Genomic DNA, 26,601 nt, shown 5'->3' on the forward strand with positions numbered 1-26,601 from the left:
ACCCAAAGATGTCCACACCTAGTTCCAAGACCTGTAGATATGTCACCTTATATAGCAAAAGGGACTTTGTAGGTAGCAGTAAGGTTAAGGACCTTGTGACATGGAGATTACCCTCGACTATGTAGATAGGCGCAATCCCATCACGTTGATCCTTAGAAGAATCCTTTTGTATCTAGGGTAGAGAGCAGTGACAGTAGAAGGATCAGAGAGATGCAAGGTGGCTGGCTTCAAAGATGGAGAAAGAGGCATCATGAGCCAAGGAATATAGGAAATCTCTAGAAACTGGACAAGGCAAGGAAATGGAGCCTCCAAAACATAATACAGCCCTACTTCTCATCTACCAAACTATCAGATAATAAATTTGTGGGTTTTAGCCACTAAATTTACCACAGCAGTAACAGGAACCTCTGAACTCAGACAGAGCTCTGACATCCTTCTCCCTTCTCCCCCAGCCTCCCTTCCTACCAGCTCTCCTTCCTTCTTGCCCCTGGGTTCTTATCACTCTAGCACTGTCATAAGCACAGGCCAAACTGGATTTTTTTTTTTTTTAAACAAAAGCTCCTGCTGGCTGATTCAGAGCAGTGCTCTCTAGAGTGATGAGAGAGGCTCCAGGAATCACAGGCTGAGTGGTAAGGACACGATCCCTTTGATGGATGAGGGACAGGCAAGCCTCTCCTCCAGGGAGAAGGTTGGTGGAAAGAGAACACCCAGGTCTTGGGCTCCTGAGGCCTGAGTTCTAGTTCAAACCCATAGCTGTGTGACCACCAGCACAGTGTTTCCATCAGTAAACCCATAAAATAGGGATAACTAACCATCCCACCTTGCCTTTCTCCCTACCAGCTCTTAGGATCACATAGATGAAATGATTTAGGTTGTGCTATTTCTCCACCTGACTGCGAGGGGCAGCAATGGCAGCAGCACACAAGATTCTAACCTAGGCCCCATCAAGGCAAATCAGCTCAGCACATGGTCTTTGATGAGACTGGCTCTCTGGAAACTCTCTTCCTTCAGCTCAGAGATAGGGCACTTCGGTATCTGCCTCACCCCTACTGCCCCCTCCTGGAATTCTCAGGTACTACACCAACCTGCTCCCCTGGTCTTTCTGGGGACTGGAACCAAATTCATCAACAATACCCCCTCTGAGGGCCCCAGGTAGCTGGTTCCCCCTAGGCTAAGGGTACCATCACCTGATAGTGGTTATGTAGCTCCATGAATCAGGTGGCAAAAGGCAGTTTGGCTCTTGAGTCAGTATTTAGAACAAGAGGAAGGATTGCTCCCCATTCCTCATTGCCTACCTCCCTCCCTTGGCTCTAAAGGAGAGCAGCATTCATGGTCCGCACCCCTTGACCATCCCCCTGGCCCTCAACAGGGAGGCCTTTCTCTCCCGTCCCAGGGCACCAAGCACACAAAACCTCTCTCCACCAGTACGAAGAGCAAAGGTGAAAGATCTAGAATCTGAGCCCCAGAAAAGACTAGGCAGAGAAACTTTCAACTATTAAATCTGTTTAGTAAAGACAATTTCGCTCATACAAAACAACAGTTTACAACAGTCTGAGTGCTGGACACACCATCACAGATGAGGGAGGGGCTGCAGACACCCAGGCCCAGGCCCTGCCCCAGGCCCAGAGGAGCCCAGGTGCCCCTCCACCACCACCCCTGAGGGAGCCACCCCTCCCACAAAGAGAGAATGGGAGACCATGGCACGAAGGACTCTCCCCACATGCTCCTCAATACTGGGGAGACCCCCCTCCCAGGCTGAGTTGTTGGGGGGTAGGTGGCTAGTGAGGAGGAGGCAGAGTCAGGACATCTTTGGTGCAAAGACTGCCCTCCGCCCACTAGGCCACACAGTGGAAATTTGAGGGAGGACCACAAAAGTGGCGTTGCCCTTGTCCATAAGACAAGGCTGGCTGATGCCCAGAGCCCAGGAGAGACTTGTGAGATGCAAAAGCTTTGTCGTATGACCTGGCCAGCCTCGTCCACATGAGCTGACAGGCAGCCCACTGAGAAATGGCTAAAAACTGAAGAAAAATCAACAAGAACAGGTTAATAATGGCAAGGAGAAGTAAAGGCTATTTGGTAGCTCAGCACCCCAGAGGACCTAGGACCGACACTACCAGGGAGAAGGGATACTGAGGGGGTCCAGTCTTGCCTATGGCTGTGCCCCTCTGCCTCCCTTCCCCAGCAAACAGAAAGGCCATGGTCACCTGGCTCCAGATGTGAACAGGTTTCCCAGGCACTTAGGCAGCTCATATGGGCGGGAGAGTTCTGAAGTCACAGCAGGACCCCTTGCAGCCATGCCTGCCTGGGCCCCTTGAATGCACAGCCCCAGTGCAGATCTGGGCACGCGCACATGCACACACACTCACACTCGCTCCTATTTGTCGGGCACACTGGTGATGTCTGAGGGCTTCAGTAGAGGAGGTGGGCAGCACCCCCATTTCAGGGGAGCCTTGAACTCCCAGACTCCTGAGCCAGAGGGGACCCTGGGCTGCACTTGGAAAACAGGAAGGGCAGATAGGACAACACAAGGACATTTCCTGTAACGGTTTCCACAATACCCTTGGATAAGCCCCAAACCTTTGCAGTATCCAGAGGGGATGGGGCCTGGGAGAAAGGAAGAGGAGTATGGGAGAAGACAATAAAAGAGGTTCCATAAAAATTCTGTCAAGTGACTGATAAAATTGCAAAACTAGCGCAGGTTCGAGAGCACCTTGCCCCTCCTCTGCAGCCTCCCACCCTTCTTCTCTGGGTGGCCAGAGCCAAAGGCAGAATTCTACCAAGGCGGTTCCAGGCTCCATGCAGCTGAAGAGCAGAGGAGGTGGAAGTGGGCAGTCTGTGTCTCTTCGTTTAAAAAACATATTCACGTAGAGAGTTATTGCTTGTCCTCCAGTAGAGCAGGAGGGCACGGCGGCTCAGTGGGCAAGGGCCGCTGCCTCCAGGGCCCGAGCTTTCTTCCGCCTCTTCAGAAGCAGAGGGTTGGATGCATCTTCAATCTTTTTTATCTTGATCTGCTCATAGTCAACACGCATTGTGGCCAAGGCACTGGTCATCTCCTCCTGGGGGCAAGGCAGTGGGAATTGCATGAGAAAGGCACAAGAGGAAGAAAAAGAATGTAATAGAGAGAAAGGGCAGAAGAGAGACGTGAGAGACAAGACACAGACAGGGCCAGAGGAAGGTGCAGGTTGAGTGCAGGAGAAAAGAGGACAGGCCAGTTAGTGGATCCATGCTGCTGAGAGCAGTGTCTCCCAGTGCTGGGTCAGCAGAGCCTGATGCTGCTGCTCTCCCAGGAGCCCTCCTATGACCCCATAGGAGACAGAAAGAGCCCTGGACCAGGAGTCAGGAGCTCTGCATCTAGTCTTAGACAGCTGACACCTGTGTGACCTAAAACAGGTTACTGGCCCTCTCTGGGCTTCAGTTTCCTCATCTGCAAAATGAGGAGATGTACCAGATGGTCTTTAAGGTTCCACTGGAGACCCACAGAGTAGAGGGGTAGAGGGCTTGTAGGAAACAGCCACCACAGAATTTGGACAAGAGAACTTCTGCCTAAAAACTGGCAGGGAAGTAGCTGAGTCACAGTTCTTATTAGAGACATCCCTGGGAGAGATGACCTTAGGATGAAGAATACAGATGCAAACTGTCCCTGGCTGGCACCACCATTCACACTGGGCACTCCTGGTAGGCTGCCTCCTTTGAGCCCTCCCACCCTGAGGCACCCCCCTCACCTTGACATCCTCCCACCGCTCCTTGTCCTCCTTCAGAACCCGGCTGGTGTGCAGTGGAGTCTGAGGGACCTTTGTAGATTGCTGAAGAGAGAGAAAAGGGAGCAAGTGAAAGCCTGGGGCGGGTGAAGTCATGACTAAGACCCTGTCATTGTGAGGGGCAGTCTCCTTGAATCCAGGTCTCCCAGCCCACAAGGCTCACCATGATCCAGGGGTGGTTCATGAACTCTGTGATGGTCATTCTCTGAGTGGGCTCTGTTTTCAGCAGGTTCCGGATAAGCATCTTCACTGTGGGGTGGGACAGGGAGACAGGGAAAGCTGAGGCTACTCCACCACAGTTTTTCAGAGAAACCAGTCTTAAAAGGGGGTCATGTGGAGATAGGCTCCCTCAAGGAGCTGTGGCCTTAAGGACCATTGTGCTAAAAAACTTGACGGCCCCACAGTCCTGGCCAGGCCTCAGGCCTGTCACACAGGCAGAGCACACCCAGGTGTGGGCCCAGACGCAGGCTCACAGTTCTACCACCCAAGTGAGTATGTGCTTGAGTGCATGTGCAGTATGCACACACATGCATGTGCACACAAGCTCTTCCCCTTGTCCCAAAGGGCTGAGCTCCTACCTTCCTCCGATACTTCCGACCACTCTGGGTTGGGAAATTCATACTGGCCCATTCGGATGCGAGTCTTCATGCCCGGAGAAATGGCAAGGCCGTGATTAGAGTAGAAGGGGGGATACCCACACAGCCTGCATCCACAAGAGCCGGGAAGAGAGAGACAGAGCAGGTTGTTATTTAGGCCCTGCAATAGGAAAAGTGTGGATCAACAGCCTCTTTTCCTTGTAAAGTCATAAAGGTATCAGGGTTCTTTGATATAGATACAATATACAAAAAAAAAAGGGCAGGACAGGGCCCAGAATCCAACATACCAAGGATCTTAACTGCTTGCCCATTAGCTAGCTTCTACCACCACTTGACAAACAGAACCCACTAAACATTGAGAGAAGAGGGTATGCAGGGGCTTCCCAGGGAACCCCTCTTCCTTGAGAGGAATCTGACATTTGCTTCTTCCTCTTCTCCTGGAGAGGTACCATCCTCCCTGAATCCTTGCTCCACCACAGCCCAGCCCATCTAGCCCCCTCCTCAGCACACTCACAAGATGTACATGATGACACCCAAGGACCACATGTCACAGGACTTGTCATACTTCTCTGGCCCCAGCACTTCCGGAGCTGCAAACCAAAAACCAAGATGGGTGGGCCTGGCCCTCAGAACATTGCAGCCTGCCCGGTTTCTCTGTGGATCATGCACTCCATCCCAACCCTTCCACCCATCATGATGGAACAGCAGCTAGGCAGGGAGGAAGGGCAGAAGACCCTCCCCAAGGAGAAACCCCACAGCTAGAATCTTAAGATGAATACATCCCTAAAATATTCCTGAACTACTGGGGACTTGCAGACCCAACTTGTCCATTTAATGTCACAAATTGCTTTGGAACCTTATTCTGGAACAGTCAGCTGGATCCCAAACTCCACTGAGAACCTGATGGCGCTCCACAGAAGGAGTGCACAGGCACACAAAGTCCCGCCTACAACCCCAGGCAGATGGTTTCTACAGTTCCTCGGTCCTAGCTTAACAACCACAGCCCTGTTTCGGATAGGGTCCTGTCAGAACGAGCACCAGAAAGGGCCATAGAGGACCTGACTTCCCTAGGATCTGTGACCCCCTGAGATTGGAAAAAAAACAGTGGTGACACAACACAAATAGTGAGAAAAGATTAGGTCCCTTGGGCCTCCTCTGAACTTACCCACATAGTACGGTGTATAACAAGGAGTGGTCAAAGAGTTGTGACTGGTAGTCTCCTTGGCAAAGCCAAAATCAGTGAGTTTCAGAATGGCATTAGGTCTTTTGGAGGTGTATAAGAGGTTCTCGGGCTACAGAAAGAAAAAGAGACAGATACATAACCACCCTGTTGAACCTGAGAGGGGCTGTCACAAACCAAGAGTACAGACTTCATCCAACAACCAATCATCCACTCAACAACCAGTCAGCCTCTGCTGCACACCATGTGGACTCTGTGCAACCAGTGCCTGCCTTCCCAGAGCTTACGGAGGACCTGGGGGTGACAGGCCAGCACAGAGAACCATGATGAACACTACAGGGACAGAAGCCAAGGAGTGACAATGAGATGCTGATGAGAACCACAGGGCCGAGAGCAGCTATCGGGTTTGTGGTTTGTCCATGAGCAAGAAGAATAGGACCCCACAGGGTAGAGATGACATGCTGACCCAGTCTGTACCCAGGAAGTGGACAGTCAGGGTGTGAGTGACTCCAGAAGCCCTCCTAAGGCTGAAATACCTCCTAAGTAACATGAGCTCTGCAGAAGGTGGCTGGTGTTCCCCCCACCAGTCTGTTCCAAGCCCTGGCCCCCATGTCGGCATTCCCACTGATGTCACCAACCCCCACACCTGCAGGCTCCTCCTAATTCCCCCATCAGCATCTTTCGCAGCCCCTCCTTCTAGGCCTCAGGCCCCTACCACACAGCCAACAAAGCACTCAGCATGCGGTATAAACAGCTGGTACCTTGACATCCCGATGAGCAATGTTGATTGAGTGCAAATACTGAATGGCCTCGCCAATGCTCTTCATGATTTCTGATGCTTCTACACAACAGAGAAAGATGTGTCTGTCATTAGGCTTGAAAACCATATACCCTGCCCTGCCCCTGGCACCAGCCATAGCTAACCCCCGGAAACAAAGAAACCAGAAGCTGCCCAGTCCTCGGAGGGAGACACCCCGGTGGACAGCCCACAGAAGCAGCAGCTTCAACCTGTTTTTTGGCAGAGGCCCTGCACACTCCCACTGCCCTGCCCACCCAACCCCATCCCCAACAGACCCTTTCTACCTCTTTCTGTGAATGCTTGGTCTCCTCGGTCCTGGATTCGGCTAAAGAGTTCTCCACCATCCAGACTGAAAGAAAGCCACAGTGAGATCCAGGACCGGTAGCCCCCACCATGTGCCACTGCACCCAGAAGTAGTCAAGCTTTTATGTTCCAAGCTTCAGAGTCCACACTGAGCGTGGCATGGGGACAAGGGGACAAGCTGAGCAGGAACCCAACAGGAGACTGCTTACCACTCCATGACAATCAGCAGGCACTTCCTTCCCGCATATAGGTTCTCATAGACGTCCACGATGCGCACGATGTGTGGGCACTGGGAGGCCCGCCAGTGCAACTCCACCTCCCTGCGCGCCTTGGGGCAGTCCTGGAGCATCTGCAAGGCCAGCATCTCCTGAGTCATGTGGGCTTTGCAGGAGGTGGCTGGCGCTCCCCCCAAGAGCATGTTCTAAGTCCCAGCCCATGTGCCAGCATTCCAATCATTGATGCCACAAACCCCTCACTCTACAGACCCCTCCCAGTCCCTGCAGCATCTTCCCTGGCCCCTCCTCCTGACACTGAGAGGACATAGCAGCAACTTTATCTGCTCTCCACAAAACCTCACTATGACCCCTCTAGAGCCTTGAGATCTAGGCTGAGATCAGCCCCCAAACCTACTTCAACCAACTGCACTTTCTGTTTATGAAGTCTACAGAAGGCAGGCAGCAGTTGGTTATCGGGGACAGGGTGGAGGGATGTGCAAAGAAAGACACTGAAAGGAACCGGTACAGTAATGGCAAGGGGCCTAGAAGGGAAATTCCAGAACCAGCAGGAAGGGGCACCTCCATGATTACTTAAACCCATACACAAGACCAGGCAAATATTCTTTTTACCCATGGTTTACTTCACTCAACCAGCCAACAGCCTCCAGAGTCAGCCAATTGTAGGCCTGAATCTCAGTTCTTAACGCATTTGCAACCTTGAGAAAGTGACGTAACTAGGTAACTAGCTCCTCTCTTCCTCTCTGGACCAGGTGTCCGGGGTGCAAAGTGAAGCCTGGCCCTCACCAGTCCCAGGGGTTGAACCTTGACTACTGTGAGCCGTGGTCATTTGTTCCATTCCTTCTGCCAGTGACTGGCTTGAGAACAAGCCTAAGACCCAATGGGACCAGAAGAACTTGGCAGGAAATCTAAGAAGCCTCCACAAAGGAGCAGGATTCTACATCATCTCTCCTATATTTGGCTCTGGGGCCATGCCAGTCACCTTCGTACCAGTAAGAGGGCCAACCAAAGAAAAAATACAGTGTGCTGAAGAAGACAAGCAGGAGAGATGGCAACCTGATTCTTGTCGCATCCCTGAGTACCTCATCACTCCCCATGACTTCTTGGTAAAACAATAAACTTTCCTGGTTTTTTAAACTGCTTTCACTAGAATTTTTATATTGCTTAGAGCCAAGAGCATTCTCAGACAGCTATCTTTCATAAAATGCGTTAAGAGCCACTTTTTCATCAACATGATGAGGACTAAATGAAATATTTCTGCAAATCACCTAACAGAAAGCCTGGCTGCTCAGTAATAACTATCATTTTTATTACAGCATTGCAAAGTGCATGACACAGATGCCAAAATCACTAAGACAAAGACCCTCAGACTTATCAACTATGTGAGAAGTCAAGATCATCCCTATACAGCACACACCCAACTGCTTTGCACAGGTTAAGGGTTGTGGGTCAGGGAGCCAGGCTTTGAAGAAATGGACAGGCAGAGGGAAGGCATTCAGGCAAGGGACACGGGACAGGTGGACACGGAATGACTAAGCTGGAGTACAGCTTGGCAGTATGGGGAGATGGTACAGCAGAGGGCTAAGTGACCTGCTGGGAAGTGCATGGAGCTTGGGAAGATCACATGGCCAAAACGCAGCCAGAGGTATACACCGAATTTCCAACCATACTAGCATACTTTGGTGCTGTGGTTCAAAATATGCTGGATCTTTTCTAACTGTTTAACAATGCCCACTTTACAAGATGAGGAAATTAACCCTACAGAAATATCATACCAAAGGCTAAGTTTCTGGGAAAAGTCACAGCCAGGGTTGGAATGAAGCCTGATAAGACTCCAAAGCCCAAGCCTTCACCATGCCACCCAGTTTTAAGAAGCTAGAGGCTGAACTTCAGGTGCAATTCCCCACCCAGATGTCCAGAAAGAATCAACTAGATGGCTAGCTGTCTTCCCTTGAGTGTGCTGGAGCCATTAATGAGTTGCAGGAGGTTACAGCCCTTGTGGGGTCACACTGCCACCTTGTGGGCATATGAAGCACTGCACAGGTGGACCAAGAAAAAGTTTGTTGTACTTTCCGGTGAGGAAAAGGCCAATTTCATTTGTATATAATTCAACTCAATAAACATTGACTGAGATCCTATTAGGACCCACACACTATGCTGAATGTCAAGACTGAATGGAACAGTCTCAATCTGAAAGTTGAGGCTAGGAGGGAAGGGAGAGAGAAGGTAGACACAGAAAACACTTACAATCCAACTCGTTCTTCCTGCTCTCCAGCACCATGCAGGTTGGAAGTGAAAGGGAGAGACCCACCTGCACATCTGTGGGGGGAGTGGAGGCAGTCGGCTGGCAGCCAAGGGGTTGGAGCAGCCCCCAAGCCAGGTGCCTATGCTTTCCAGAACTAGATGCCCTGCCAGATCCTTTGCATTCAGGAGAAACTAGAAGATGACCACCCACTGTGCAGGCCGTGGGACTGAGGCAGAAGTCCCGAGAAAGGTAAGGGTGCTGGAGTATGAGTTAAGAGAGCTAAGAAAGGCTCAGATACTGCAACTTCCACTTGGGATCCAGAACACATCCATCTGGGGACCAAATATGACCTAAGCACAGGTATCTATGGTCTAAACTTGTATGTGGTGCTGAGCTGGCCAGGTTTTACATCACAGACCAAAAATGCAGGACAGGCTGCCATGGGGCCAAAGATGCAATCAGCAAAGAGGAAGGGCATGCAAGGTTCCAGAAAAAATGTGACAGAATCATTCTCCCTGGCAAGCAAATTCCCATTCCTATCCAAAAGATCAATGAAAAGTTCCCAGTGGCAGGGCATGGCATATCCCTATAATCTCAGCTCCTAGGAGGCTAACGCAGGAGGATCTTGAGTTCAAAGCCAACCTGGGCTACCTAGCAAGAGCCTGTCTAAAAACAAAAAAGCAAAACACAAAATGTTTTTCAACGTTTTCAGTGAAATGTAATTTTTAAGTGCTTAAAAACCCACTGAGATAATATGTTGTAAATGTGCTAAATTCGAAGTGTTTAGAAGCACAAGTTTACCGAGCAGCCAAGCAAGAAGGACCTCTGTCGCCCCCAAGAGGCACATGTGAACAGAGGCCTGCCTGAAGAGGAAGAATCACAGCTGTCAAATTTACTACAACAGAGGCGATGAGTGGTTTTGGATTTACAGCCAGAAAAGATGTGGACCCGGGTCTGGAACTTATCAGTTGATTTCTGGTTGCATAGCCTTGGAAAGGCCATTACCTGTCCAATTCTGTCTAAAGCAGGGATGATGATAGCTGCCTGCCTCCCCTCACAGAGTACTTGTAAGCATCTATTGAAATAAAGCCTCTGAAATATTATTTGGTTCTTCTGTTTCGGTTTTTTTTTTTTTTTTTTGGCAGCACTGGGGTTTGAACTCAGGGCCTTGCACTTGCTAGGCAGGTGCTCTACCACTTGAGCCACTCCACTAACCCTTTTTGCTGTAGTTCTTTTTGGGGTAGGGTCTTGCTTTTCTGGCCCAGGCCAGCTTGGACTGCAATCTTATGCACACTCAGCTTTATTTGTTGAGATGTGGTCTCACTAACTTTACTTGGTCTGGCCTCAGACCGCAAACCTCCCGATCTACGCCTCCTGAGTAGCCTAGGATTACAGGTGTGAGACCTGGCTTCTGAAGTGCTTTGTTATCAGAAAGGCACTCAACACTGCAAACCAGGAGCATTGCTGACATGGAATTGGGGGGCACCGAGCTGAGGCTAGACCCATATAAAAGGCTGGCTCTCAGTCTTTAGCCCAGTAACCACAGCCCTGCACCCCCCCAATCAGCTCCCTATTCTATCCAGCCAGCACCGTGCTTGGTGAGGATGCACCAAGATCCAAACCTCAATGCAAGCTCTGCTCTTTTTGTCTTAGGCAAAAGAGAAAAAAAAATGTAGTCAGATGTATATTCTGAGGTACAGCACACTTCCAAACTCACATGAATTCTTCACCTGTTAGAGGGAGCAGGTTGGTGGGGTACAGTAAAACTGGGCCTTGGAATCCCACACATTCTGAACCCCAGTTCTGCACTTGCTAGCTTGTATCAGGAAGCCAATCAACCTTGCTGAAAAGAATTTCCTCATCTGTCAAACCAGACTCACTTTCATGAAATCCTATCTTTGAAGATACTTTTCTCTTTTAAAAAAAATTACCATTTTGTATATTTATGCCTTATTGCCTCAATCTGAATTTCTGAAGGACAAAAAGTTAATGTGATTTGTTTAATCCCTCCCCTCACCCAGTGGTAAATGTTTAACTTTCTCCTACATTACGAAAAAGGAATTTCTGAGTACTCCTCCACCCCATCCTGTTGCTTCCTCTCCCTAAGCATCTAAACTGTCACTCAGGGGACCGTCCCCTAAAGTGACCAAGAGTGAGGGAAGCCAGCTGCCAGCAGGTTTATCCCCTCTGCATGAAGTACACTGGAGGTGATTAAAAGTATTCTTAATACTTAGAGAGGCACAGTTAGAATTTCTCAGGAAGACTGGCAATTGATATCTAGCCAGGCACATGTTTACCACAAATCCCTAGTTGGATATGAAAAGTAACCCCAGCCATGAAAGCAAGACCTTTGAATTGGTCAGGCAGGCTGGCTGACGTAATAGGCAGAGTCACAAAATGCCAAACACATTTGCAGACAAGTATGGAGCACAGACAGCCAAGAGAGAAATGAAGAATCTGATAATCCAGAGTAGAGGCTAAGTAAAGAACAGAAGGGGGCAATGGAGTAGCTTGAGCTCTGACCTGGCAGAGAGAGGGGAAGCAAGCAACCAGGGCACTGCCAGGGGCCACCAGCAGAATGAGCAAAGACAGCAGGTGCCACCAGAAGGCAGGAAGGTGCTGCGTAGGAACAATCTTACTCCTCTGACACAGACAGGGCAGCAGAGGCCAAAATGCCCAGGACCACAGTTCAGAAGGCCAGAGACTGGAAGAAGAAAGGACCTTCCCACTGCAAAGCCACAGGCTTTTAGTCAAGGAGTGCCTAGGAGGACTATGAAATGTGTGATGCCCACACTAAGCCTAGAACTGATTGTGACTATAGAAAAGGTTAAGTGTTGCGTGTGCAGGACTGCAGTGCAACAGCCAAGGCCACCTGCCAAGTGTAGCAGGGGTCAGAACCAGGTCATGGAGCCCACAACCCAGGGAGGGTGAGAGTGAAGGAGACTCAGGGAAAAGGCCTGGACCCCTCTCTACCTGGTCTCCCTTACCTCGCGTCCATAAGGTCCCATGAAAAGACATTCTAAGCCAAACCAAAGCCAGAGAAAAAGAAAAAAATAAGGGCACCTAGGGGCCGAAGGCACTACTCACCAGCAAGACAGACACGAAGAGAAGGAACAGGCCCTCCTCGTAAACACCACTCCTCACTAGCAGTGTGAACTAGGGAGTTCATTCCTACCTCATGGGGTTAAACAAACTAACATTGTGTAACATGCGTGGACGTTATTTAAATTACCAAGAATGATGTCGACTACAGTGAGCACTGCATGAGCGCTAGCCATCACTGTTCTGTCCCTGCTCCATGTGTTAGTCCCACTAGGTGGGCAGCTGGGATTGATCACATCTGCTTCACTGAGTGGTTATTCATAGCTCCAGGCCCTCACTGTGGGGAACCCAGGATACAGGGAGGAAAGCAGACTAGCGCAGCCCTGCCCTCTCCCTCCCTGCACCACCTAAACGGACAGCTGGAAACCAGGGTGCACATGTAACAAGAGAAGGAAGACATCCCTTCCCAAGGCTGACTCTGATTTGGTGCCAACAGTGATGCAAAAGTCCAACTCAGGCACCAAATGTGTTGTCGGTGTGTGTTGTTAAATTAGACCTCTGCATTCCTGGAGGCAGCCGGGGGTCAAGGGAAAGCCCCATGTGTCATGCACTATCCCACCACGCCTGCAGGCCAGAACCATCCTGTCCTTTCCCTGGAACACAGATGCCTCTTCTGCACCACAGGGAAGACGGCAGCCTTGGATGCGTTTCAGGGTGAGAGGACTGGGGTGCACAGTCACTGTAGGAGAGTCCCAGCAGCCTCTGAGCACAGTGCTCAAGTGGGAAGTGGGCCCAGATTTGGGGGTGGGAGTTCCCTAGTGAAAGTGCAAAGGACTCCCAGTGGGTTATGTCACCCACCTTGCGCCCACCTGGGAGGGAGTGTCCTATTTTACAAATGACATTAATTCACTAATGGGGGATTAGGTCAAGGCCTTTCAGCCGGTTGTTATGGCAGGCCTGGAATTTGAACCTATTCTTGTTGCTCCTGAAGCCCCCTTCCCACTATCCCATGGAAAGTACAGAGGGCTCCATGTGCCCAAAACTGCCTGTGACATCAACAGCCAGAATCAGAAACTGAGAATGCCCTGGCTGCAAACTCCTTGAGGCTGAAACTCCATTTGTAACTTTTACCCTGAAGTACTAACTATAGATGCAGCTTTAGAGGTACACACCCCAACAGCAACTTACCTTCACCAAAAATGGCTAACAAGCAGTAAGCAAAATAGCAACAAGTAAAATAGCAACAAGCAATAAGAGATTGCTTTTTTTTAAAGTGAGTTTATCTATTCAATCCGTAGTCACTGAAATGACGTTTCAGGAGAATATTTAATGAGGAAATGGGAGTCCTAAGTGTTTATTACAGTCTCAGCCACCATCACTACCACTGTCTAGGGTAGCACGGTTTTTTTTTTTTCAGTATAAATCCTAATCTATAATTAATTTAAATTTATTTATCAGAAGTATCCAATAGTAAATGAAAAAAGCAAGTTACAAAACCTGATGTAGAGTATTATCCTAGGCTATATGTATATTCATTTATATCGATATGTAACTAAATCTCTCTATACAAACACATAGATATATGTTCATATACATGTAAAACAGCAAGGATATCAATACTTAGTAAATTAACAGCAATTATCTCTAAAAGATAAAATCAGAGGTGATCTAATTTCCTTTACTATATCTTTACTGCCTAGGTGCTTTACAATTAGCATTTGTTACTTTTTAAAAAGACAGAGACGCTTAAGAGAGTGCCAGTCCACATCCCTAGGCCTAACTTATGGTCACAGAGCAGCATCTCTAGGGTTTCTAGGCAACTTTGCCAGGTGCTCCAGCTGCCCAGGTCTGCAGGCCAGGAGCTAACCTCCCTGAGTCTCAAGCAAGAAAACAGCTCACGCCCAGTAGGTGCAAGCAAGTGGTCCCCAGTCCCCTTCCTAAGATGGGGTAGAACAGATTGAACCTATTCTATCATTCTCCATCCTACTCCAGCGCTCTTGGCCCTGACCTAGTGGCAGATACACACACAGCCCTCCCCAGTGAGGAATGGAGCATCAGCATCTTGTCTGGCTTAAAGATCTCTGGGGAAGTAAATCCCTCCCTCCCCATCCCCACACACACGATGGATGAAAGGCTAACTTTTAACTCTAGCAAATCATTTAATTGTAAAACAAGGAAGGGATAAGGAAGCCACAAGACTGCAAGACCAGGACACACTGTCCTTACATCATTGACTATCTCTGCTAGGTCCCCTAGAGACACTATCCCCAGATCTGGGGCCAGAGACAGACCCCGGTAGGAAGCACACAGCAACAGAATGCCCTCACTCAGCAGAAGCTGGAGTGCCCAGTATGTGCCCAAACTGGTTCAGAGGGTGTGAGGACACAATGGGGAGCCCGACAGGTAAGGCTGGGGACAACCCCACTCCAGCATGGGACTTACACTGTGCTGCAAGAGGTGCACAAAAAGGTAATTCCAAAACCAGGCATTTTTAATTACACATTGTGATTTGTGATGTAAAGAAAAACATAAAATGCTTCCAAAAATCAGCCATGGTTGTGAGAAAGAATCTCAGCTCTCCAAATTACTGACAGCTGCCTACAGTCTGGAGTGACATGTCACACCTCCCTGTTCATCTATCTACCTGACTCAGGAACACAAGAGATGACAAGCAGAAATGTCTTTGTTGAATGATTTTTCTCTATGTTCACAAGGGGATAAAGGAGTATGCCACATTTCCAGAACCCCTGCAAGGCTCAACAAGGGTGACTGAGGGAGCTTCCCTTGAAATCTCATCTACACTCAAATGCAGCAACAGATTCTAAATGCCTTAGAAGGCAGACACATGAGACACACAGAAGCACTGGGCCCTTCCCTGTTGGAGCACACCTTCCCACACATTTGGTCGGAAGGTAAGGATAATTTTCTAATTGTTATTAGCATTCATGAATATGATGGGGGAAAAAATACCCAAAACAATAGCCTTAGAACATTCCTGCTGCATGGCCCAGAAGGTGGGGACTGCCTCTGCTGAGGGTGACCATCCCTGCCCTGTTCCCTCACATTCCAGAACTGTCACAAGAGAGGTCACAAAGGACCGAAGCCCATTGAAAAGTTAAGAGGCTTAAAAAGTCACACTGTAAATGACACATTTTCCAAATATTTGCAACACACAACAGATAAAATGCTAACTTAACTCTAGCAAAGATTATCAATCCCATATAAAAATTACTAGAGAATTAAGAACAGACAGTTCAAAGAAAAAGAAACACAGATGGCCAAATGGAAGATGTTCTCTGCAACTCATTAAAAGAGAAATGTTTATAAAAACAAGGATGATAATTTCACCAGGCTGGCAAAAACTTTTTTAATGTTTGACTGAACTAAACTCCTGGATTTATGCAATGATTTGGGGAGAAAAGGCTCTCTCTTCTCAAACGTTCACTGGGTAGGGAAAGAAACTAGTCTGATTTTGGAGGAATTTGGCCATATCTACCAAAATTGCAAATGTTCAAATCTTGACACAACAGCTATCCAGCTAGAAATCAAATTACACTCATAATATGAATTACATTCAAAAAGCATTTTAACAGCAAAAAAAAAAAAAAAACTAGCAATAATCTAAATGTCTGCCACTGAGGAGCTGGTCAGACAAATGACAGCAGGTCCTTCCAACAGGACACTGTACATAATAATGAGGCAGCAACTGGTCTGCCACGATGGAGAAAACACCGTGTTATTAAGTGGGAAAGCAGTCAAGGAACAAGATGACACTTTTGGCTTTATGTTTAATGTTCTAATTTTTTTTAATGGAACTGTATTCACATTTCTTAAGAAACCTTTAGAGTATATTCATAAAGGCAATTAATGCTTTTTATAAATGATGGGAAGACAGCAACATATTTTTCTTCTGCATATTTTTTATATTTCCAAAACTAAAAAGAAAAATACTAAAAAGAATGTATAGTGTAATTCCCTTTGTGTGGTATGGTCCTTATTTTTCTTCTTAAGATAGTGATTCATGGATGCTTAGAGTTTTTTTTTGGAGGAATTCATTCAAAAAATGTTAACAGTGATGACCATCAGGGAGTAGGTACTACAGAGAAGCACATGTTTCTTCCTTTTTCCCTTTTATTTTATAGTTTTTTGTATTGTCTGAATCTTTACCATCTGTGTGGATTTTTTTTTTTTTTTAAATAAAGTCAAAGAGTTTGTATTCTGAGATGCAGTATGCTTGAAGTCTTACATTTGAACCTCTGGCCTGATATGGTGACACAGTTACACATTCCCCAAGGGCGGGCTGTCCTTCCTGCTACAGGGAAGGGAGCCAAGATGAGGAATGACATTGTGACGCAGGAGGAACACAGGCCTGACACAGTACACAGGAGGGCAAGGCGGGTGAGGTAAAGGCTGCATCTTCCTGGAGGATGGAGCCAAAAGATGACAGAGGGCAGATGAGGCCCAAACCACCACTGCACACCACTTCCGATTTACATGGGAACCCTGCACACAGCAGGGCTGGCGACCACTCAGGAGTCTCGGGGAGGAAGACATGATGTTTTGGTTATGTTTCAGCAGGTGATTATGACTTTGAGAAAAAAAAAGAGGGGGAACATTCATTTATAACGCACTGCTGATGTGCCAGGCATCAAGCCAAGATTCAGACTCACTTCCCGCTGCCACCCCAGTGTTGATTTGGGGATGTTTCCCTTCATGACAAAGAAGGCTTCAACAAGTAAACCCCGAGTTGGTAATATCAGCTTACTGCCAGCTTGTCTCATTCTTCTAAATGTCTCCAGTTCTCGCTCTGTTCCCAGGCCAGTCCTATTTATCTCTCACCCGGCAGACCCACGCACAGCCTGACACAGAAGAGTTGCAATAAACACTTACTGATTAAATGGGCAGACTGTGCATCGGCCACAGGCCATGGCTTCTAACAAGATACAAGACTTCCTGATCTGGGAGACATAGAAGATGGTGGTGGGAAGGAAACACCAAACACTCCAAGTTGGCTTTAAGCTAAAATTTGAGTGGCAGGAAGAAAAACAACATGTCCTTTGTAGCATCTAAGTATGACTGGTAAAAATCTTCAGAGATTATTTTAATTAAGAAGGAAGGAGATCAGGAACACTACTTCTGGCCTAAGCAGCCTGGGTCAATTTGACCTTACACAACTGCCAGAGTAGATTTAATATTTTAGGCTGGCACAATGACTCAACTCTATAATCTTAGCTACTTGGGAGGCAGAGATTGGGAGAATCATGGTTTGAGGCCAGCCTGGGCAAAAAGTTCACGAGACCCCCATCTCAACCAAGGGATAGGCACAGTGGTGCAAGCCTGTCATTCCAGCTAAGCAGTGAAGTACAAATAGGGGGATGGAGGTCCAGGTCAGCCTGGGGAAAAAGGTAAGACCTTGTCTTAAAAATAATCAGCACAAAAAGGGCCAGTGGAATGGTTCAAGTGGTAGCGCACCCATGCAGCAAACACAAAACCCTGAGTTCAACCACCGGTACCTCCACACACACACACAAAAAAAAAGTTTCACTTAGAAATGATATAATGCAATCTTACCTTCACCACCCAATTTAGCAAATGAGATTCATGTACACCAAAGTCAACAGACCTAATACGGAGAAGAAGTGGAGATCAGCGGGAGGGTGGTGAGGAGAGAAGGACAAGAATCAGAGGACAGACCACTTTTGTGGTTACATATGGAACCATACATGATCAGGCAGAAAATGTGAGCCATTCTTTCCATGCAGGAAGCAAAAATGGCCCAGGCAGGAGACAGAGTACAAGTTCCCTAACACAGACATGAGAACATCTGTGACACAGGGTAACTCCTTTTTCTGCTAAGTTCAGAGCATCTGACACATTTCTGTCTTTCCTTACTCAAGACACAAGGAAGGGAACTGCTACTCTGAACTAATTCTGACCAGGAAGTAACACACACACCTTACCAAAAACAACAAGAACAAGAACACCACATTGGGAGGAAATAACCTTGTTAATTTTGAGTTCAAAGGAGGGAATTAAAAAAAAAAAACTGGTGTCAAAACCAATATTTAGTCTAGACTACAATTTAGGTACTGCCCAAAGGAGCAGTAGAGGCAGAGATCCCAAAAGGGAATCCACTCAGAAGACACAGCCTGAGTCTCTAACAAGTGAATTCTGAGAAAGAAAGCAGTAGATGCAGCTGCAGGCAAGAAGTGAGGAGCTCAGAGACTAAACAATGTGTCCAAAGACACAGAGCAACTGCCACCAAGCCAGGACAGACCCAGAGAACAGCACAGGCTCACAAAACAAAAGCTTGTGAAAAAAATAAAAGGACTTTGAGAAGCATGTCTTAAAGCTGTTGCCAGAGTTGCCGGAGGAACCAGGAAGGAAGTGGCGCCCTGATGGGAACAGAGGCTGGTGTACAAAAAAGACAAAGAAAGATCCCAATGTCAGAAGAGTCACATCCTAGGATGCAGCAAGGAACAGGGGTGTTAGGTCAGAACAATGGAGGGCAGTGGCTCAGCAGCCCTGAGAGAGGGGCTGTGCAGTGCTGTATTTGGGGCAGCCTCACATCCTGGGTACCTACTGTTAGCCAAGAGAAAAAAGAATCAGTATGTAAGCCAAATTGTTAGTAAGTGGATACAGGATACAGGATTTCTGTTTGTTTGTTTATAGGGAAAGAGATAAACAGGACAGACTACTTCACATAACCTCCATCTCTGGCAAAGCTTTAGAACAGATCATGAACTAAACCTTCACAACACAGTCTGGGCTCCCTAAGGAGCCACAGCAAATTAGTCTCATTTCCTTTCTAGCACAATTACTAAATTATACACCAAAGGAATACCAGACACAAGAGGCCTTGACTTCTATAAGTGCACAGACACAGTCTCCTGCCAGGCCTTTGGGATAGCAAAGAAAGACAGGGTGAGATGATAGGCATTTAGATAATATTTGCAATTGCTGTCAGTGACCAATAATAAAGTGTCATTTAATGGATCTAGGACAGGCTGCTGAACACCAAACTGAACTCACTGCCCCCTCCGATTTGCTCCGGAACCTCAGTAAATAGCAGTGGCATCCCCATGTAGCCAGGCTCCCAGATATAAATCATGAAAGACTCCGCCTCCCTCCTCTCTTCCCCCAACAGGACCAATTCGACTGAATCTCTGGAGACATCTCCAAAATCCACCCTTCCTGTTCAGCCTCGCTGCCCCTTGCACCCCACTTTCTCCCGTGCATGTTCTAACTGGTTTCTGAATGGCAGACTCACTCTCTTCCAACACATCTTGGATCAGGCAAATCTGAGCATTTTCCTTCCTAAACATCTCCACTGAATAAAGAATAAAATCCAAATTCTGAACTTGGTCCTTCCCAGTTTCTACCTCCCAACGTTCCCCATACTTAACTTACACTGACTTCATGACTCAAACAAGCTGTGCCTTTTTCACAACTCCCTGTCTTTAACCCCTTCAAGAACCAGCAGTACAGTGTCACCTTTCCTAAAAGCCTCTCTGACAACCTGCAGGCAGCTGGTCCCTCTTTTCTCTTCATTCCCTGAAAACTATTGTTAATGTGGTACTCACTGGTAATCTTTACAAAACAATTCCTCCTCCCACCAGAGGCCTCTGGGAACCTTACTCTCATTCTCACTCTTAATCATCTTTGATTCCAAGTCCTAAGCCCAATATATGGTATTTAGGAGATACTCAATAATACTCACTTGTTGACTCAACTCAGAGAACATCTCTAATGAAAAACCAAGGAATGCTACCCTTGGCTTTGTCTAATATTTTATCAAAAGCTGGGAAGACACAGCAGACAGCAAGCTTATCAAACTTAGAAGTGAGCAAAAGTAAATAAAGGAGAGATTGGTGTGCCAGATTTTAAAGATTACAAAAGGAGAAAATATAGGCCAAAACTAACTCCCCAAAAAGTCATACATTAGTATTCAAAAAAAAATAAAATAAAATCACCCATACCACAGAAGAAAGAGAACTTTCTCAAGCCAAGTTCAGATACCAGGAGTGACAGCAAAGGCTCTGAAGCCAGCCTGGGGCCAGATCCCAGAACCACCACAAGCCAGCCGGGGCCTGGCAACTTCCCTCATCTTCTTAAGCCTCCAGTTAGTTGCTTTTGCTGGAATTTAGGGACAGCAAAAGTCTACCCATTGGGGTGTATTAATAATGCAACAGCACTTACAACTGTGCTTCCTTTCTTTTAGTTTGCTGTTGCTTTTGTTGTTAAAAGCTGCTTCTGAGAAAAGGGAAGAAAGGTGTAAAGCACTGTGGTTAAAAGCAAGGGCTCTTAAGTTGTTTTACTTCCTAAATCTCCATTGTCCTTACCCACTAAATGGAGCTGATGATAATATCCGTCGAAGGTACTCAGTTCCATGCTACCCATTTCAAACTGGAAAAAGGAAAAAACTAGACAGAAAACCTAAATAAATTAAACATCTTAAAGATAAGTTGGTCAAACAGATAGAAAATGGGTGCAATAAATTATGCAATTCTACAGTTGCAGAAAAGAATGAAGATCTTCAAAATGCCAAAATCAGAAGGTCTTCAAACAGATATTCTTCCACAAAAAAGCAAACTGCAATTTGATAGTCTGATCCCAGTTTTGTAAATGGTTTAAAATTAAAAAAAGAGAAAAAGAAGTGCTGTGTGTGTGTTTGTATACATTCACCTTTGCTTCTATATAAATACTCTGGTTTCTCTTCAAATCGTTTAAATCTTTCATCTTTTATGAATATACAGGCAGCCTTGCTTTCTACAGTAACATGTGACATAAAAGTGACCATGCAAAGCAAACTTAATCATCACTGGAGAAAATTATGATTGCTCCAAGGCCTTTAAAAAAATCTGTCAAAATGTTTTTAAATTACTTTCACAGTACAAATGAGTAAGGAGATTAAAAGTCAAAGTCATATTTTTTAGTCATTTAAAATATTACAAACACTGAGAATGAGTGTTTCGTTTCTTTGTGAAAATCTTACCCAGAGTGATCGAGCGGTGTTACTCAGGGAACATCTTTTCCAGCCTTCACAAACTATCCAACTGCTTTCTAGGTTTGGATCCATTTCTAACATTTTACCCTTCACACTTAGTTGTGAGATATCTCCAAGAGTACTACTAATGTGAGTTTTTCCAGTGTAACTTCCTCTGGGACCTCTTTATCCTCTTCCCAAAACTACTTTCTATAATCATGTCCACTTCCATTTATGTTTGGCTTCCAGCCAACATCACTTAAACTTTTCATTTCTCTGCTGAAAATCTGTATGTGTTGGCCAATTCTCTCCATCAAGTCCCTCTCAATTGTTCATTTTTACAAACTATCACATCAGTTCCTCATTAGGAGATAAAGAGGCAACACTACTACTAAACCTTTCTGTCTGAGTGTGAACTAAACCAATGGGGCAGTGACCAATTACCAACTGATGTTTACAGAAGGAACATAATTGGTCAGCGACCATAATGAGCATCTGTTACATGTGCACTGAAGAGCTCCCTGTGAAGTTTGTACTCTCTGCAATTGCTCAGTTAATATACTAAAGCAACCGAAATCCGAGTCATGTTGTTGGGGGACTGGTTTTATTTAATCCATACTAGCTAAAATACATAAACCATGAAAAGTGAAGACTGTCCAAAGAACACAGAAGTATGCACATGAAAGAGCTAATAGTGATCACATTTGGGAAGAGCTACATCTCGGACAGAGTTCAATCTGTGCTGATTTTGCCCCCAGGGGACCTCTGGCAATGTATGGCAGATTTTTTGAGTACTATAACGTAGGGGGACAGGTAATGGTTGCAGGGCAGCTAGTGAGTAAAGACCAGGGATACTAATCCATATGAAGCACAGGAACAACCCTCCAATAAGGACATATCCAAAAAGGTCAACAATACCAACGCTAAGAAAGCTGTTTTTAATCAAAGAGTTTTGATTAGATTAATCTTAATAGTAGCTTTCTCATCAAGTAGTGGCTGAGACTGAGAAGCAAATGAGACCATGGCAAGTAGAAAGTATGCAAACAATGCTATTAATATCAGAGACTCTTGAAGCTGAGTATCTTAATACCACCATACATTTACAGCATTTTTACAAACATTAACTCATCTGACCTGACACCATGATGCAGCTACCAAAGAGAGAGTACTGCCTAGATCAAGGACCTGGGTTGAGAGACGAACGCAAATCCAACCACACTCTGTACCTCTCACACATCTGCCTCCACATCCAGACTACCTCTAAATTTTAATGCTCTGTTCTGGGCAACACAATGAAAAAGAATGTTAAACTTCCAAAGGCAAATACCAGAGGTTACGGATCTGAGAACCATGACACACACAGAAACAGTTCAATAAGCTGGGACAACTGGCCTGAGGAAGAAAAACTCGGAAGGAGAAGATGAGGACCTGGATGGAATAATTCTGAAATTCTATAGGGCTGTCACAAAAAAAGGGGCAAAACTGGCTTGCCCCTGTGTGGCTCCTCAAGAGAGAAATTACAAAGCAATTCCACAATGGTAGGAGCCTTGTCAGGTGGCCAGCTCCCTGTCCTGGAAACAGCAATGGTGTTCCAGGTGAGCTCTCAAGGGGAATCCTATATTGGGAAGAGATTAATCCAGCTGAGCAGAAAAGCCCCTTTCTAAAGGTTCCTGGGTGTACTAGAGTGCAGTGAAAGGGCAGGGCAGAGACTCAGACAAGACTGAGAAGCAGCAGTCTACCACAAACCAGCAATCACACTCCTAGGTATTTACTCAAGAGAAACAAAACCATCTTCACAAAAAAGTGTTTGTGCAAGAACTTGGAGCTTTACTCATCACAGCCCCAAACCGGAAACAATCCAAATACCTATCAACAGGAAAATGGATAATCAAACTCCATCAATTCATACGATGGAATACTACTCTGCATACAAAGGAACGAACTGCAGATATATGCAACCATGTGGATGGACTTCGCACAAGAGTTCATACTGATTATCCAGTTTATATGAGGTTCCAGAACACACAAAGCTAATCAATTGCAAAAAATATATACAGACATAGACATGGACATGTACACACAGGTATATTTATACATACACATATATGACTACCTGCAAGGGGGCAGGTGTGGAGATGGTCGGGAAAGCACACAAGGAAACTTACTCATGTAAGTTCTGTATGTTGCAGAGGTTTGGGATGCACATGGAGGACACTACCAAAGCTCATCAAATGATAACTTAAGATTTTTGAATATTAAACTAATTAATATATTAATTAGTATATAAATTTTACCATCAAAAAAATGTATTAACAGGCTGGGTGCAAGTGGCTCACACCTGTAATCCTAACTACTTGGGAGGCAGCGATCAACAGACCCCATCTCAAAAATAGTCAAAACAAAACAGGGTTAGAGGAGTGGCTCAAGTGGCAGAGCACCTGCCTAGCAACCATGAGGCCCTGAGTTCAAATCCAACTACTGCCATACACACACACAAAAAAACCATGAACAAATATTGCTAATGCCCACGTATGCTGAAATGTTTGAGGGTGAAGTGCAGTGATGTCTACAACTGACTGTGAACAGTATCCCCCAAATAAGATGGACTATAAATGGATAGACTGAAAGATGGTAAGAGTGATAAAGCAAATAGAGTAAAAGGTTAAAGTAAAATATGTGGTCAAGCACATGGGTGTCCCCTGTCCAGCTCTTTCAAGTTTACTGCATATCTGAAATGGCTTCCAGGAAGATGCTATAGGGAGGAGAAAGTAACAACTGGTTCCGAGCTCTGAAAGAAAAAGAGGAGGTGGCTGGGAGATCATGGGAGGGGAGCACAAGCGGAAGGAGAGGACTGATGTCAGCCTACACAGGGGCCAGTCAAGGCCAAAATTGCGAAAGGCCAAGCTGACCGACCTGGGGACAGGCAATCCTGACCAAGACAGCACACGTGAGGTCGGTGCTCAGACCTTTGCCATCATAAGCTTCTGTTCCTATGGGACCAACTCCATCACTATGTGACTGTGTGGTCAAGGACAAGTCGTGTCCTCTCTGGCCTTCGCTGAAGGGATTAGTGTACAAGGAAGGGATCAGTTTAAAGGACGACATGTGATTCCAACTCTGACAGTCTATTATTCACAGCAGCTCTGAAAAATGCTTTTCTAGACAGGAACCAAACATGTAGATGTCAATGACAGCTTTAGTGAGCTCGGGTGGTTCATACAGGCAAAAGCAAGGAGCCTGCTGTTACATCAGTGTGTCCTCAAAGAAAGGGCCTGGGTACAAACAGCTCTCAACTGTCAGCGTGTGGATGGTCCACTCTACACCAGCCACAGCCAACACAGAATCAATAGGCAAAGGTCCTTCCTTTAACACACCGCCCCCCACAACATACACACACACACACACACACACACACACACACACACACACACACACACGTTTCTGGAACACAAAATATTATGGAAGCCCAAGAGAATTAAGGAGATACATTTAGTGGAGGGAAAAAAAACAAAGCAAAACCTTACTGCTATTTTGAAAAGTCCAATTTCAATCATTTTAAGAAGGCCTGCTCTGCCACCTCCCCTTCTGCTCCCAACAACACAAACCATTTGAACTTGATGGCACAGAATACCATGGTATGGTTTCTCTGCTTTACGGCTTCCTACCTCAAGGACATACGCACTAGAGTTTACCAAGTGATAGCAGAATACACCGGAAAGCAAATCAACCCAATTCATGCCCCAGTTCTGCAATTAGCTTACTGAAAACCTGCAGACAAGTCACTTTCATTCCTCCTCTGTACAAAGTAAGACACACCTAGCCTGCCTGAGTGGACCCTTGGATTCCCAGAAAAAAACACGGGAACCCAGAGAACCCCACCTAGATTTCAATACCTACAACTAGCCCCTTCTTTCTTGGCCTCAGCCACCCTGGTTTCCAAGGAAACTGCAGTCAAGTTTCTAGTCTCATATCTTAAATAGAAAATAGTACCTTAATTTATATATTTTGGCATATATTATAATCATGTCATGTATTATACTTATATCATATATAATTATATATTATGTAAATATAAATTTTATTATTAAAATATAGTGTAATATATACATATATATGCATACACATTTGTATTTATGTGTGTACATGTTTCTCAAACCAAAGACCATTACCTCACAGACCAAAACAACCTCTGGCAGGACTTGCTTCCCACCATTCTCCCTGGGGGGAGGTGGAAGGCAGGTGGGACGCTTAGAGCATGGAGGTGCCTAGGGCAGGGGAACTCCACTACTTACCCTGGAATAACTGGTTAGACACCTGGGGAAACCTGGGCTTCTCATCACTCAGGGCAACAGGATACCCTGTCTAGGTCCAGATGTGCCAGATGCAAGCAGGACCACAACAGGAAGCGAAGGTCCAGTCAGGCTAAGGCCTCAGAACCAAGAAAGTGAGGCTGCATTGCCAACCCCTCCCTAACTACAAGCCTACTTCATGTGGGCTAGCACCACACACCACAGTCAGAGGGGCTAATCAGGGGGTGATGGAAGGACAGGTGAGGACAGCAAGGAGAGGAAGTGACTGTAGGATGGGGCTCAGCCTGCCCTCTAGCCTTGAGAACAGCAGATAAATGGCTTAGTCCACACTGCCATGACCTGGAAAAACTGAAGACTCTTCTGAACAAGCCCCACCAGGAGGGCAAGAAAGAATTTCCATTGTGACCAATTTGTCTAGAAGAGGCTGGAAGGTCTTCCTAGCAGCAGTGATGCATCCCCAGCTGATGGGGGAAAGAGGAGTCATCCCACATTCCTCTCTTGCACCCAGGCCTTCTCCAACCCCACCCCACATCCACCTTAGTGAGCTGGCAAGCATTCCCCATCCGTTCCCTCTCTGGGAGCCACAGCAGGTCCTAGGGGTCAGAGCTGCTGCTCACTCCAGCAGCTGGAGCCTGGGAGTCAGCAAGTACCCTTGTTAGCAGCAGTGGCAAAGCTGGCCCACCCAGACTTGGGGGTGAGGTGTGACTGGGGAGAAGCATCTGCCCTTTCTCCACTAACAAAGGGCAATGTTCTACTGGGCTGGGCTTGCTCCTCCCTGATCTGAGTGACTGCCCTCTGGCTGTAGCTAAGGATAGGCAGGGAGCAGGCCAAAGAACTGGGAGATGAAGGACACATCACCCTGGTTCCTGCTGAAGACCAACTAGCTTCCTCCCTGTGGGAAGGGAGAAAGTGAGAAAGCAACTTTAAAAGAAAATGTAAATCAATCAATCAAGTAGACAGAGACAGAAATCTTGGCCTGCCTTAATTACCCTGAGCTCTCCCGACACTGAAAGTCAATCTTCAGGAAGAGTGACTGATGCCTATCCCATATTCCCATACATTTTCAGTTGCCATTTCCTTAGACACAACCATGGCCTCCCCAGAAGGGCACTGAAGCCTGCAACAGGCTCTGGGAATCCCCTTGGCCTG

The 26,601-nt window shown here is 46.5% G+C and overlaps 1 protein-coding gene across 2 annotated transcripts in view; it reads right to left on the minus strand.

Annotated features, from left to right (window-relative positions):
• Positions 1-1,486: 1,486 nt before the first annotated feature.
• The window catches only part of Mapkapk2 (MAPK activated protein kinase 2), a 43,899-nt gene continuing 18,784 nt past the window's right edge, over positions 1,487-26,601 (minus strand). The window contains exons 2-10 of one of the 2 annotated variants that reach the window (XM_020166703.2): positions 6,846-6,985; positions 6,609-6,682; positions 6,296-6,375; positions 5,520-5,646; positions 4,869-4,944; positions 4,337-4,461; positions 3,922-4,007; positions 3,723-3,803; positions 1,487-3,056 (exon numbers count right to left, since the gene is read on the minus strand). In XM_020166703.2, the coding sequence (XP_020022292.1) occupies positions 2,913-3,056; positions 3,723-3,803; positions 3,922-4,007; positions 4,337-4,461; positions 4,869-4,944; positions 5,520-5,646; positions 6,296-6,375; positions 6,609-6,682; positions 6,846-6,985 (933 nt within the window). In that variant the 3' untranslated portion in view covers positions 1,487-2,912. The remainder of the gene's footprint in view (positions 3,057-3,722; positions 3,804-3,921; positions 4,008-4,336; positions 4,462-4,868; positions 4,945-5,519; positions 5,647-6,295; positions 6,376-6,608; positions 6,683-6,845; positions 6,986-26,601) is intronic. The other variant, XM_020166704.2, reaches the window with a different exon arrangement.

The sequence above is a fragment of the Castor canadensis genome, chromosome 11, assembly GCF_047511655.1.
Source record: "Castor canadensis chromosome 11, mCasCan1.hap1v2, whole genome shotgun sequence".
NCBI classification, from domain to species: domain Eukaryota; kingdom Metazoa; phylum Chordata; class Mammalia; order Rodentia; family Castoridae; genus Castor; species Castor canadensis.